This window comes from Mangifera indica, chromosome 2, assembly GCF_011075055.1.
Source record: "Mangifera indica cultivar Alphonso chromosome 2, CATAS_Mindica_2.1, whole genome shotgun sequence".
Taxonomy (NCBI): domain Eukaryota; kingdom Viridiplantae; phylum Streptophyta; class Magnoliopsida; order Sapindales; family Anacardiaceae; genus Mangifera; species Mangifera indica.
In genome coordinates, this window is record NC_058138.1 from 15215914 (window position 1) to 15228187 (window position 12274).

At 30.9% G+C, this 12274-nt stretch overlaps 2 protein-coding genes across 2 annotated transcripts; both read right to left on the bottom strand.

Moving 5' to 3' along the window:
• Positions 1-3115: 3115 nt before the first annotated feature.
• LOC123208986 (G-type lectin S-receptor-like serine/threonine-protein kinase LECRK3) lies at positions 3116-5925 on the bottom strand. The gene has a single exon (XM_044626678.1). It carries the CDS (start codon positions 5714-5716, stop codon positions 3305-3307), a length of 2412 nt encoding a protein of 803 aa, XP_044482613.1. The 5' UTR covers positions 5717-5925; the 3' UTR covers positions 3116-3304.
• A 3536-nt stretch (positions 5926-9461) lies between these two features.
• LOC123204378 (cytochrome c oxidase assembly protein COX19-like) lies at positions 9462-12274 on the bottom strand. Its single transcript, XM_044620983.1, has 4 exons — positions 11860-12274; positions 11585-11673; positions 10928-11025; positions 9462-9834 (listed from the first exon to the last, which is right to left on the bottom strand). Exons 1-4 carry the CDS (start codon positions 11867-11869, stop codon positions 9741-9743), a joined length of 291 nt encoding a protein of 96 aa, XP_044476918.1. The 5' UTR covers positions 11870-12274; the 3' UTR covers positions 9462-9740.

The window sequence follows — 12274 nt, forward strand, 5'->3', positions numbered from 1 at the left end:
AATTTTTATTAAAAATCTCAAATAAAGTTAAAAATAAAATTATCATTTACTAAAAATTTTAAAAAATTAAAATTTTATTATATTTTTCTCCTTAGATTTAAAAATCTTACAATTCCCTTCAACCCAAATTTAAAAAGTAACAAATATTTCTTAAGTTTGTTTTTCTTCTCTTCAATTATGATTACCCGTTTCCAATCATCGATTCATTTTCTCTGATCGTCAATCGTTCTCCCTCTTCCTTTATATCTCCTCTGGCCTTATCTCTTCCTCTTAGTCTCTCTCCCTTCCTTTTTTGACCGTCTTCAACCAAAATAAAGATAAAGATAAAGAGAAAAGCTAGAGAGATCAAAAGGAGAGATAAGGTAAGAAACAGGATGACGATGGTCAGATACGACAAATCAGAGTAGGAGAGAAGTAAAAAAAATCTTAGGGTAATATTTGTCATTTTTTAAACTTTAAATTAGAAAAAATTATTAGTTTTTAAAACCTAAGAAAAAAAATATAATAAAACTTAAATTTTAAAATTTTTTTAATAAATAACAGTTTTATCTCTAACTCCTAAAATTTTTAATAAAAATTTATTTATAAATAAATATTTAATTTTTTTAAAATTAAAAAATATAAATTTAAGTTTTTATTATACCTTGGTTGGGAATAAGTCCTTTGGCCTAAAATGAATATTGATGTAACGTACATTTTTAGTTCATTGGTTTGGTGTATCACTAACGCACTAGGCACTGCATTGTATCAACCACCGTCAATTTTGGGGCAAGAAGAGGTCAGGGGTTGAGATTTGTACAAGGAATAAGCAAAAGCTGTCAAGCTGACTTGACTTGGAAGACTAACAAAGACCATCGATGATATCAGGCTCATATCATATTGGGGAAAATTTGCATTTGAGACCAACTCAAAGGAATTGGTTTCAATGACAATCAAGGTGATGTCATGGGTTATAACTTTTGTTATATTTATGAAATTTTAATTTATTTGATATAATAGTTATAGGTTTACTCATTATATTCTAAGTTTATTTATTTAATAAAAATGGGTAAGATCTTTAATAAAAAAAAAAAAAACTTAAAATCAGATAACTATTTTTTTATCTAGAGTTATCACATTAACTACAAAATAAATTTAACAATATGTTTACGTCACACATGCATTATTTCCCTCATAGATTTTTATAGTTAATATTATTATTGGATTAAATCGATAGTCTTTTTAGTCATTTTATATACGTTGCGTTATTTGAATCAAAGAAAATGGCTAAGTACAGTAAGATTCAAGATATTAACCTATTAATATATTGATTATGCATGAAGGGTATATGTCTATTCTCAATGTATGATGGATGATATAGATATCATGTTATGTTAGAAAACTCAAGTGGATGAACGATTGTTCATCAAGATGCAAGACCATTCCAACATTTATCTTATTTGAAATATGTTTAAAGAAAACAAATCCCGTACAATGTCATATTTCAAATAACACGTAATATCGTTCTAATCTTGTCTTATCTTTTTACTCAAAAAAATCAGATGAAGCTTCAGCCATCCAAAGGTTTTTCCAAAAACTGAAAGAAAGATTTTGACATCAAAATCGTCGATAAGGAATGGTGGTAAGGAGTATTAAAAATGTTCTATAGATTGAGTTCAGATTATGTAAAGGACGGAGTTTCAATCTGATTGATTTAAAATCATGCTAGGTTTAAATATTTTGACTTGATAATGGTTTTGCATAATTAGGGATATATGTAGGTATATATATGAATGAATTCGCATAGAATATCATGGTTATTGTAGAATGATTCTATTGGGGTTTTAATACGTTTGATTGATGATTATTTTGATCTTAAATGATGTTAAGGTATGCTAGATATATTTTGGGATTGAAATGATACGGAATAAATTTGTTATAGATTATCAAAATGTCTTTAAATCTTGTCCCCATATGTGATTTACAATCATTCCAAGGATCAGAATGATCATGCATTGACGTAAAAGTTAAGATTATGTACAAGTGAATGATCATACATAAGACATACACATCCATTCAACGATTAGGATAGAGACATCTCAATCGAATTATGGTCGTACATACAATTTGTGTGATCATTCATAACATGACACTTAGTGTTTATATAGAAAAATGCAAGACCATTCATATCAGTGAAATAACAATAGTGATTTTAATTCGCATATTGTTAATGAATATGAAGAAATTGAATTGTTTATGATAAAAGATGTACAATCCTTCAAAAATATCGAAAGATCATACACAATGAACAGACATGAACGATCATAAAAGAGAAAGTCGTTAATACTCAAATTGAATAAGAATGTCTATCCTTTTCCATTAGGATTGGGATTGAAGAATTTCTTTTAATCTCAATTTCATTTTAATTGGAGTGAGATCTTCAATCTCAATCTTACTCTGATTCGGATTGAGATTAATATAGACATAGAAAGAAATTTTGATTGGGATTAGGATTTTTTTTTTTCAATCTAAATTTCATTTTGATTGGGATTAATATTGACTATGAGTGGTGAGGGAGGAGGGTTGGTGAAGTCCCTAGTAGTGATAGTAATGAAGACTAAAAGAAGAAGAAAAAAAAATTAAATAAGCAAAAATATATATTAATATAATTTAAATTTAAATTTAGGTAAACACACGTTAAGTTGACCAAAAAGTTGAACGAATCCGGATTTTGACGTGGCAATTTGTTTTGGCATAATTTGCGTGGGAAATAGTTGTTCTTTCTTATTTTAAAAAAGGGTGTTACAAAGTGATTGGACCACTTTAATAGAAACAGAGAAAGAGCATCCAAAAGGTGGAGTTGGACCACTAGATTAAAAACAAATGAAGGACTGAGTAGAATTGACCTGACAAAAACGAATTCATCGTGACGAAGGACGTGATAATATCTACTTAAATGAAAGGCAGTTGGGTCCCCCAAATAAACTAAAAGGCAAGGTGTACGCACATATAAACGTTCGATTAACGATAAAATTATACATATAATTTTTATATATAATTTTAGATATAATATTATATAATTAAATATTATTTTTTTAATTTTTAATTATTTAATTATATAATAACACCCTATTAATTAAACACATAAAACTATTCGTCTATTAAACTATGCCACGCCTACATCAATAATAATTTTACAAAATGAAAACCTCACTTATTTACCGCTTGAAAGCATTAACAACTTAGCATATTCACCATCTAACTAGGACAAAACATTATTAATATTATAAAGGACGGAAAGGCAAAGAACAATGCTGGACTTTGATCAATTTGTCATGGTAAATGGGCATGGACATGAAGGAACTGGTACTTCAACAACTCCTTCAAGCATCTGGGTGACCTTCCTCATCGTCGGCCGAAGAGATGGATCTTCTTGAATGCACCAGAGGGCAACCATCACAAATCTTTCAACCTTATTCTTGTCATTTAAGGCCTCCTTGTCAAACTCCACCAGATCATCCAATCTTTCTTCACAATAACAGTCATAAACCCAGTCTGTCAACAATGCTTCAGCACCACTTACTTCCATGTTCACATTCCTTCTACAACAAATGATCTCTAAAAGCAGCACACCAAAGCTGAACACATCCACTTTCACTGTGATGGGCAAGTTCCTAAACCACTCAGGTGCAACATACCCTTTGGTTCCTCTAATATTGGTGTGTGTATAGCTCTGGCCAAGCATCAGAAGTTTTGCCAATCCAAAATCAGAGATTCGAGCAGTGTAGTAGTCATCAAGAAGTATGTTTTGAGGCTTTATATCACAATGGATAATCTGTGTGCTACATTCTTCATGTAGGTACAAGAGTCCTCTTGCAATCCCAAAAGCAATTTGTGTTCTCTGACTCCATCTAGGTTTTGATTCACCGAAAAGGAAGCTTGCTAAAGTGCCATTGCTCAAGAACTCGTATACAAGTAAACGATGCACCCCATCATCACAAAATCCAATCAGGCGAACCAGGTTCTTGTGATGAGTTTGGCCAATAACATTTACTTCAGTTTTGAATTCCTTCTCAGTATCTGGCACCAAAGAATTCAATTTCTTCACAGCAACCGGAGTGACATAACTCATTTGAATGAGCCCTTTGTAAACGATGCCAAAAGATCCCTTTCCTAGTTCTTCCTTGAACCCATCTGTAGCTTCTTCAAGCTCTTTGTAAGTAAAGCAACGCAAATTTGTTTCCACAGCTTCATCATGGTGAGGAATTTGTCTATGTACCTTTTTATGAACAAGGAAAAAGCAAAGACAAACAGCAGTAACCAGTATAACATTGAAAAAAACTGAGCCACCAAGAAGTACAGATCCCACAATGATCATATTGTCTTTGTTCTTCTGATTCTTCATAAATGATCTCGGCAAAACCGGATCACCTCTGGAAGGAGGATTACCTTTTGTGATTTTGATAAGAGCCTTACCATCAAGAGTATTATCAAATCTCCCATTTGATAGTGGTAACTTCTTCTTCCAACACATATCACCGGTTCGAAAAATAGCAACAGCACACATACAATCCTGTAAGCAAGATTCTCTACACTGTTGTTCAGTAAAAGGCTGCAAGAGTGCATAATCAGATGTTGGCCAGTCAGTGTTTATGACTTCTTCAAAATCATATAAATCTGCTGGAGAACCCTCTTCGTCATCTGCACAGCTCTGCGTGAAGTTGGGTTTGCAGTCACCATACTTATTTTTCGCATCAGATAAAAAGTACCCTTTTGGGCAGTCACAGATGGGCCTATTGTCTCCGGGGTTTAGTCTACAAAAGCTGTTAAAACCACAAGTGCCGCTACCAATTCCAGTAAAGCTTGCCTTGCATATATTATCCGGAATGGACCAAAGAGCCGTCCAGCCTTCATTACTGGAATTCTTAGGATGCTGATACAGAGTAAAGACTCCATCAAAATTGATTGTCGCTCTGTAGTAAAAGTCCTTAGCTGAAGGGTGGATTGATCTGCTGGTTAGAGGGTATCTTCGATCATTACTAAGCAATAAGTAGAAGTAGCCGGACTCATTGAAGACCACCCTTTCACCAGAAGAACTAGCATTAGTAGTTTCAGTGTCATAATAAGGATCGTTGGTACTGTCAGTGGGCAGGTTTATGGTATTAAGCACAAGATTCCCCTCTGGTCTCATCCTCATTCGAAACCTTCCCGTGGAGAAATTAGTCGCAGACAGTTTAGAAGAAAGCAGCTCCCCAGATTCCAATGTCTGTGAAGGCAACATGGTATCCGCAGGATTCCTGAAGCTGTCCCATGCCTTATCTGAACTGCTGCTGTAAAGCTCAAAGTTGCCTGTATTACTCATAACACCTGAAACAACAGTACCTCTAATGGGATCAGATTTCCATAATTCATCGCCTTGAGGGCTTCGCAGAACCAGCCCGCTATCAGAAGTTAGCTCTACTCTGGATCCTTTTGGTGCAGGCTTTTCTCTATTTGCAAACCAAACGATGGTTTTGGATGGTATCCTATCATACCATATAGAGAGCAAGAAGAGCTCGTCACTGCTTTCAATAGGGCGAAAACCGAAGGCAAAATCTCCAGACGGAGAAATCCATGAAGAAGAATTTTCAGCTGCTGATAGAAAACCTCCAACAGTTATGTTACCATTAGTTTGAGCAATGGCCGAAAATTGTTGCAGAAAAAGAAAGGAAGAGATCAAAAGAAGATTGACAGCCATTGCTAGAGCAAATTGCTGTTAAATTTGTTGCATCCACAAGGCCTGGAATGAAACAAATTAATAAGTAATGTTTGTAATCTAAGCTAACCAAGTCTTCTTTGGTCTCCTAGTAGTTTTACTGGATCAATTAAATGAATTGTCAGAATGAAAAGGAGACTGGCTTACGCAATACTTCCAGTTACAAAGATGTAATCCTGTTAAAAACATAACTTTCAACTCTAAACAATGAGAAAATGTAACAAAAATCATAAAATAATTTCAAATAACTGTACATTTTTAGAACACTGTTGATAAATATCTAGAACAGAATCATAATTTTTGAGGTCCAGAGTTCTAGTTTGACTAGTGGGTTACTGTCTTAATCTTGATCAACAAATGTCTCATCAAGTTATAAATGCATGGCATGACAATTCAACATTATTCGAAATTTGCAAACTGAAAGATTTGAACCAAATTTCAGCATTCCAATAGCAATCGAACCCGTGGCAATCCAACTGTTACTGTAGGCCGGCCTGAAGATGAATTCTGACTTGTAAACAAAAGGATCAGACATGAAGATGAGAAAAAAATCAATTGACAGTGATCAACCTAATATGAAAACATGCCCTTCTTCAGGACCCAGTTGCCCTGAAAAAACTGTGGAGGATTCAGTAAAATTCATGGCTTATATCTTTCCAGGATCATGAATTCTGTAACATAGATAACATAAGACATCGTATGAGACATAGGTGTTGCAATCACTAGTTCTCTGTAACTAATTATTGTCCTTGCACAGTAGTAAATTCTTCAAATATAATCATGTAAATGCCCCCGTGATTTTTTAACTATGCAGTACATAAACAGCCACGAAAGACAAAGACTTAGATATATATGGAGTGGCCATGAAAGAAAGAAAACGAAAGTAGAGTACACAAGTTTCACTCAATCAAAATGGTGAGGTCCATTCAATTAATGGTTTTCCATGTAGGACCTCAGAAAATTAAAGGCACCGAGAAAAATCTTTGCATGCTACTGAAAAAGACTCCACATGTAATTCCTTTGCCAGCTTTCGGTGTCACGGATAAACATGAGTAAATAGAGGAAAGGTAATCAGTTTTTTGTTCTAACTGATTGTTTCATTTTGTCAGATTATATTTATATCTTATTAATTTAAAATATATATCAAAAATCTACAATATTATTTTAATCTGAATTAAAATTATATCAAAATTTATTAATTTTAACCCAATTTTTAAATATTTGAGTTAACCCAATTCAACTTAAATTAATATAAAATTATCTATTATTTTTATTCTTTAAAGTCTTTTTACCATTTTAATTTTTTTACCAAATTACTCAAACCAACTATTAATAAAATATATAACATAACATTTGTCTAGTTTACAAATTATATAAAAATTATATGCTAAGACATTTAAAACAAATTAGTAATTTAACTTATTAAGTCATATTCTTACTGTTTAATAAAAAAATTTTAAATAAAAATAAAAAAATAATACGAATAATTATTATTATATAAATATATAACCATATACATTTTATAAATATTTTAGCTGTTATTAATATTGTTTTTAAATATTTCTATAATTTATATATAATAAATTCTATTAATATGATATTTTTTTAAAATATTTATATCGATTTAAATTGTATTAAATTACGTTTATAAAAATTTTAATACTATTTAATTTAATTTAAAATAAATTTTATATTAAAAATTTAATTTTAATTTAAGTATTTAATTATATTGTACCACATCAAAATAATAGACCGTATTAAAAATGACCGGCTCAATTTCAAATATCCTATCGCGGGCAATTATAGGAAGCTCATGGGCGGCGGCGGCGGACTGGGCCTACCCTCAAAATTGGAAAAAGAAAGGAAATGTTTTGTTGTTTTCAAACTTCCATTTGATAGGCCCACCCTCATTTTTCCCTTGAATGTATTGTTTTTATGCATATTTTTATTGCCTTTATTTTTAAATTGAATGGTGTAGAATAGATGTATGTATATCCTGATAATCTAATTTATATAAATTACTTATAGATGTGTCTTATAGTTAATTACTTAATTATTTTCTTTATCCTTTTAAATTACCCAAATTGTATTCAAAATGAGAATTAAAATTTTGGATATATATTTTCGTATAAAAAAAAACATATAAGGTTTTGACAAAGTACCCAAGTTATAGTCAAAATAAGAAAAAATATTATGGATACACCAAATCACCCAATTTTTCATACAATTAAAGTACGATAAATATATCATCGAGCACTTTTAAAATATATCGAATCAGAAAACTCTGTTAAATTGAAGAACTTTAACTATATCAGTATAACTTGTTTTTTTCTTCAAATAATTAATATCCAACATTCAAATCTTAAGGTATGAAATTCTAACTTGTTTTTTAATTAGTAAACAAAGAAAATATGAATCTTTAATATGATTTTTATAATTAGATTTAGAGTTATATAGTCTGAAGTTTAATTGTTTCTTCAATAATACAATTCTAAATATTTTTTTATAGATTGTGACTGCTGTAAACACTTTTAACTAAATTAGATTTAAATGAGTTTTTTCTCTCTTCAAATTAAAAAAAAAAAAAAACTTGTGTTGTTATCCTTTTCTTTTAAATTTTTTGATATTTTGCATTATTTTCTTTTCTTAAGATTTAATGATATTTTTTAAATTTTAACGAATTGATTGACAAACAATAATGGAGTTGAAGGGCCCACGTAATGAAATTTCCGGGTCCTCAGAGAGATCCTTATATGTCATCCAAGTCAAAAGTATTCAACAATTATAAATAAATTACAAAGAAAACTGAGATTACAAGCCTATAAATCCATACACCCCTCACATGGCTTTAGCAATCTATTTGCGTTGGGTTTAAATAATATTTTATTATCAAAAATAAAATATTATTTTAAAGATAAATTATTTGAAATATTATTAAGTATAAATAATTATTATATTTAATTAAATTTAGTAAAAATTGATAAATATAAATAATGATTATATTTGATTTGAGATAATAAAAAAATATTATTTTATTTAAATATTTTTTAGTATAATTATTTTAAAATATATTTTATATTATTTATTATATTAATTAAAAATAAAGATATTTTAATCCTAAAAGGTTAATAAATAAAAATAAAATTATAATAAAATCAAGATTATTTTAGTAATATTTTAATACATAAAGTGAAAGTGATAATTAAATTATTTTTTATATTACCTATCACATCAAACTAAACAAATTAATATAAATAATAAAATATAAATTATTACGATAATTTTTATATAACACAAATCAAATGGCCCTTAGGTTAAACCATGAGAACCATCCTGAAAATAGCAAAAGGGAGTAGTAGTTAGAATCATTTTTTTAACAATCCTGATAGGAACAACGCAAATAAAATCAATAAGATCAAGATCCTTGGTAGTGTTAAACCTTTTCAGAGTCTTCTTCCTTCTTTCTTAACGTGTACAGAGCACGTCCAGTTACCAGATCTTGAAGTCAAAATCATATTTGAACTTTTTTCCAAATATTCTAGGTCCAACAAAGAACTTCTAGAAAAGAAAATATTAGTCTCAGCTACTGCTGAAACTAGAAAATCTGATTACACCAAAAGATGGAAGAGAGCTAAGTTATTAAGACTACTAAAGTTCGAAAAAAAGTCTCAACTTTTCAAAGAAAAAATCACTTTGGAGGACAAGAGCAATGTTTATTTGACAAGTGTTTGATGCAAATTAATGATGTATTTCAACAGGAAAAACTTTCCCTAATGGTTTAAAGATCTCACATTGATGAATCATGGTCTATATTCTTCCCTAAACAAATTTTCGTACATGTTTGTGCAGCTTTCAGATTTTCAATAAAAGCAGATGATATATTCAGTTGTCAGTTGAAATACAACAGTAAAAGATTCATAGTTGCTGTGCTTTCTCATCCAGAGTTGAATAGAATGTCTTATCAACATCCACAAAGCTTATCACTTTTGCTGCTCAGCCACAAAATTCAATTTTCTGATACATTCTCTTTTCTAGAAATTTCCAGCTCACGTTCTTCTCTAAATCCAAGTTCAGCCAAATCTTGTTTCGCCATTAAGTTTCTGCAGAAGACCACGGAAGGTTACTGGTACATAATAACTCTTTTATGTCTAAAGAAACTTTTGGGAACACAAATGCATCATTCTTATGATGCAAATTAGACCAAAAAAAATATGATTTCATGCAACATTGTCTAATTCTGAAGAACCCAAAAGAAGTCTTGATTCCCGCTTCCCCACTAGAACATAGCAAAAATTATATTCCGGCTTCCCCACTAGAACATAGCATTTCCAGTCAATTTGAACAAACAACTTAGACTGATTTGAACTTTTAGTTCTAAGTGGTACTTCATAAGTCTATGTATATTGTTAAATGGCATATGTGCAATACTCTGAACAAGATGAACACAAGGCAGAGATTAAAAAAATAAGTGTTGAAGATCAGGGTAAGCAGTGAACAAAATTTTCAAACTTTTTGAGCAGAGACCATAAACTCAATATTGGATTTTTCACCACCAAAAGTGTTATCTAGACAAAATTTAAAGTGATAATATATTATTTGGTAGCACCAAATATCATGCAAAAGAAAAAAATTGAAGCATCTTTTTAAACAATTTGTACTACTCAAAACACTCCATATACACATGAGCAATGTAAAACTGACAAAAACAGGAACAAACAAAGCAATATGCTTGTGAATTTATATGGTGTTTTCAAGTTGCGAGTACTAAACCCCTAATGCAATCTCTTTAAAAGCATAGCAAAAGCAAAGTACAGATAAATTTGTGCCCATAACGACCTATAAAATGTCACCACTCATCAAGCCATTCTCTTTGAGCTGTAGGGCTAAGCAAAGACAGATGAGAACAAGACGACTTCTTGCCTTATTTCACGTTTGAAACTCAGAGCAACCATCACAAACATAACAAGTGACAATTAATGAAAACATTGTTCTATATTATCTTTATCAAATATAGATCCCAAACTAGAGGTATGAATTACAATAATCATTAAAACCTAATGACCCTGTCCATCAAAACACTATATTATTTTACTACTAGGAGCAATATCTTTTAAAAAGTCATAAGCCAAAGAAAATATATTAATTAAACAAAAAATCAGTTGCAAAACAGAATATAAGTTAAGAAATACTCACTTTGCCATTCGACATTCAAGATACTTTTTCGAGAAGAGCCGACACTTCTCAGATTGGTGACCAGCAGATTTAAGACAACCAAGGTAATCTTTCTTTTCCTAAAAACAAAAAAGCAAGGGAAAATAATATAACAAAACAAATATACTTTTCTTAATTTAACAAACCAAGCTTACAAGTATCCATTTGTAATGTTTGGCTATGTTACTAGTGGTATAACCATGATAAAGATTCATACAACCTGTGACATGAAACTTACAACATGCAATGCAGGACTTACAAAATAAATGGACCAAATTCTGAAGTTTATCACTGTAAGTTTTACATTGCAGATTGTAAAAATTCCTAGGTACATACTAAAATGCGGAGATAAAAACCCATAACCCTCAAAAAATCTGAAAGGAGTTTGCCAAATTTCTGTCTTTTTACTGCCAAGAAAATTCAGTAAAATACATGATTCACAACTATTATCAAGCCTTCTGTACAAAAATTAACTTATGCACCAAAGAGTTAAGAAGTGAACCTCAAGAAAGAAGGAATAATGATCAATATCATTCAATGTTGCAAGTTTTAATTTGAGGTCACTTAAATTCCCAACATACACAGAAAAATTCCATCTCTGAGGAAAAAAAGAAAGAGAGAGAGAGAGAGAGAGATTACCAAATCACATTGATGCAAATGATCCAAAGGGAAGATTCCTTTTTCAGGTGGAACAGGTCTGGCTCCTCTATTGCCACCAAAGGCTCCTCCTGCCAAACCAAATATATATAATTTGATTTAATCATCATTTATTCTCATTTTTATCTACAGATTACTCAATTAAATCAAAATTATAACTTGATTTGTTACTTCTCTGCTGATTCATCAAAGTCTCTACAACAAATACATGTAAAAATAAATACGAAAAAAAAAAAGATAAGATTATTTGACATTACCGGCGCTCATCGAAAAGGGTTTTGACTGTTTTGCTCGTTCAGTGGTGTTGCCGATTGTATTGTTTAACTGCAGAGAAAAGGATTCGACTGAGAGGTTACTCCACAAAATATTGCGTAATGGCTAGAAAATTTCGCCCCTGCCTAAGGTCTGTTCAACTGTTTTTGTCTCTAAATTTTGTGATTTTCACTTGAGGGTCCAAATGAAATGACGTTGCTAAAAAATTTTACAAGACTGAAGTACTAATTAAGTCAGATTCCACTCCGAGATTGAAATTTTGGGGCGACAAATAATAATATTGCCAATTTAAGGGTGGGCATCTGAACTAGAACAAACAAAACCAATCAAAGACAAAGACGACAGAGAAGAGGAAGAAAGTTGCTGAAGGGCACCCACGTTGGAGAGAGAGAGAGAGAG

Coding starts and splice junctions, on each gene's coding strand:
- LOC123208986 (XM_044626678.1), bottom strand. CDS start 5,716: ATGGCTGTCAATCTTCTTTTGATCTCTTCCTTTCTTTTTCTGCAACAA.
- LOC123204378 (XM_044620983.1), bottom strand. Junction 11,026..11,584: donor ATTTGCATCAATGTGATTTG/GTAATCTCTCTC, acceptor TTTTGTTTTTAG/GAAAAGAAAGATTACCTTGG. Junction 9,835..10,927: donor CTTGAATGTCGAATGGCAAA/GTGAGTATTTCT, acceptor GGTCTTCTGCAG/AAACTTAATGGCGAAACAAG.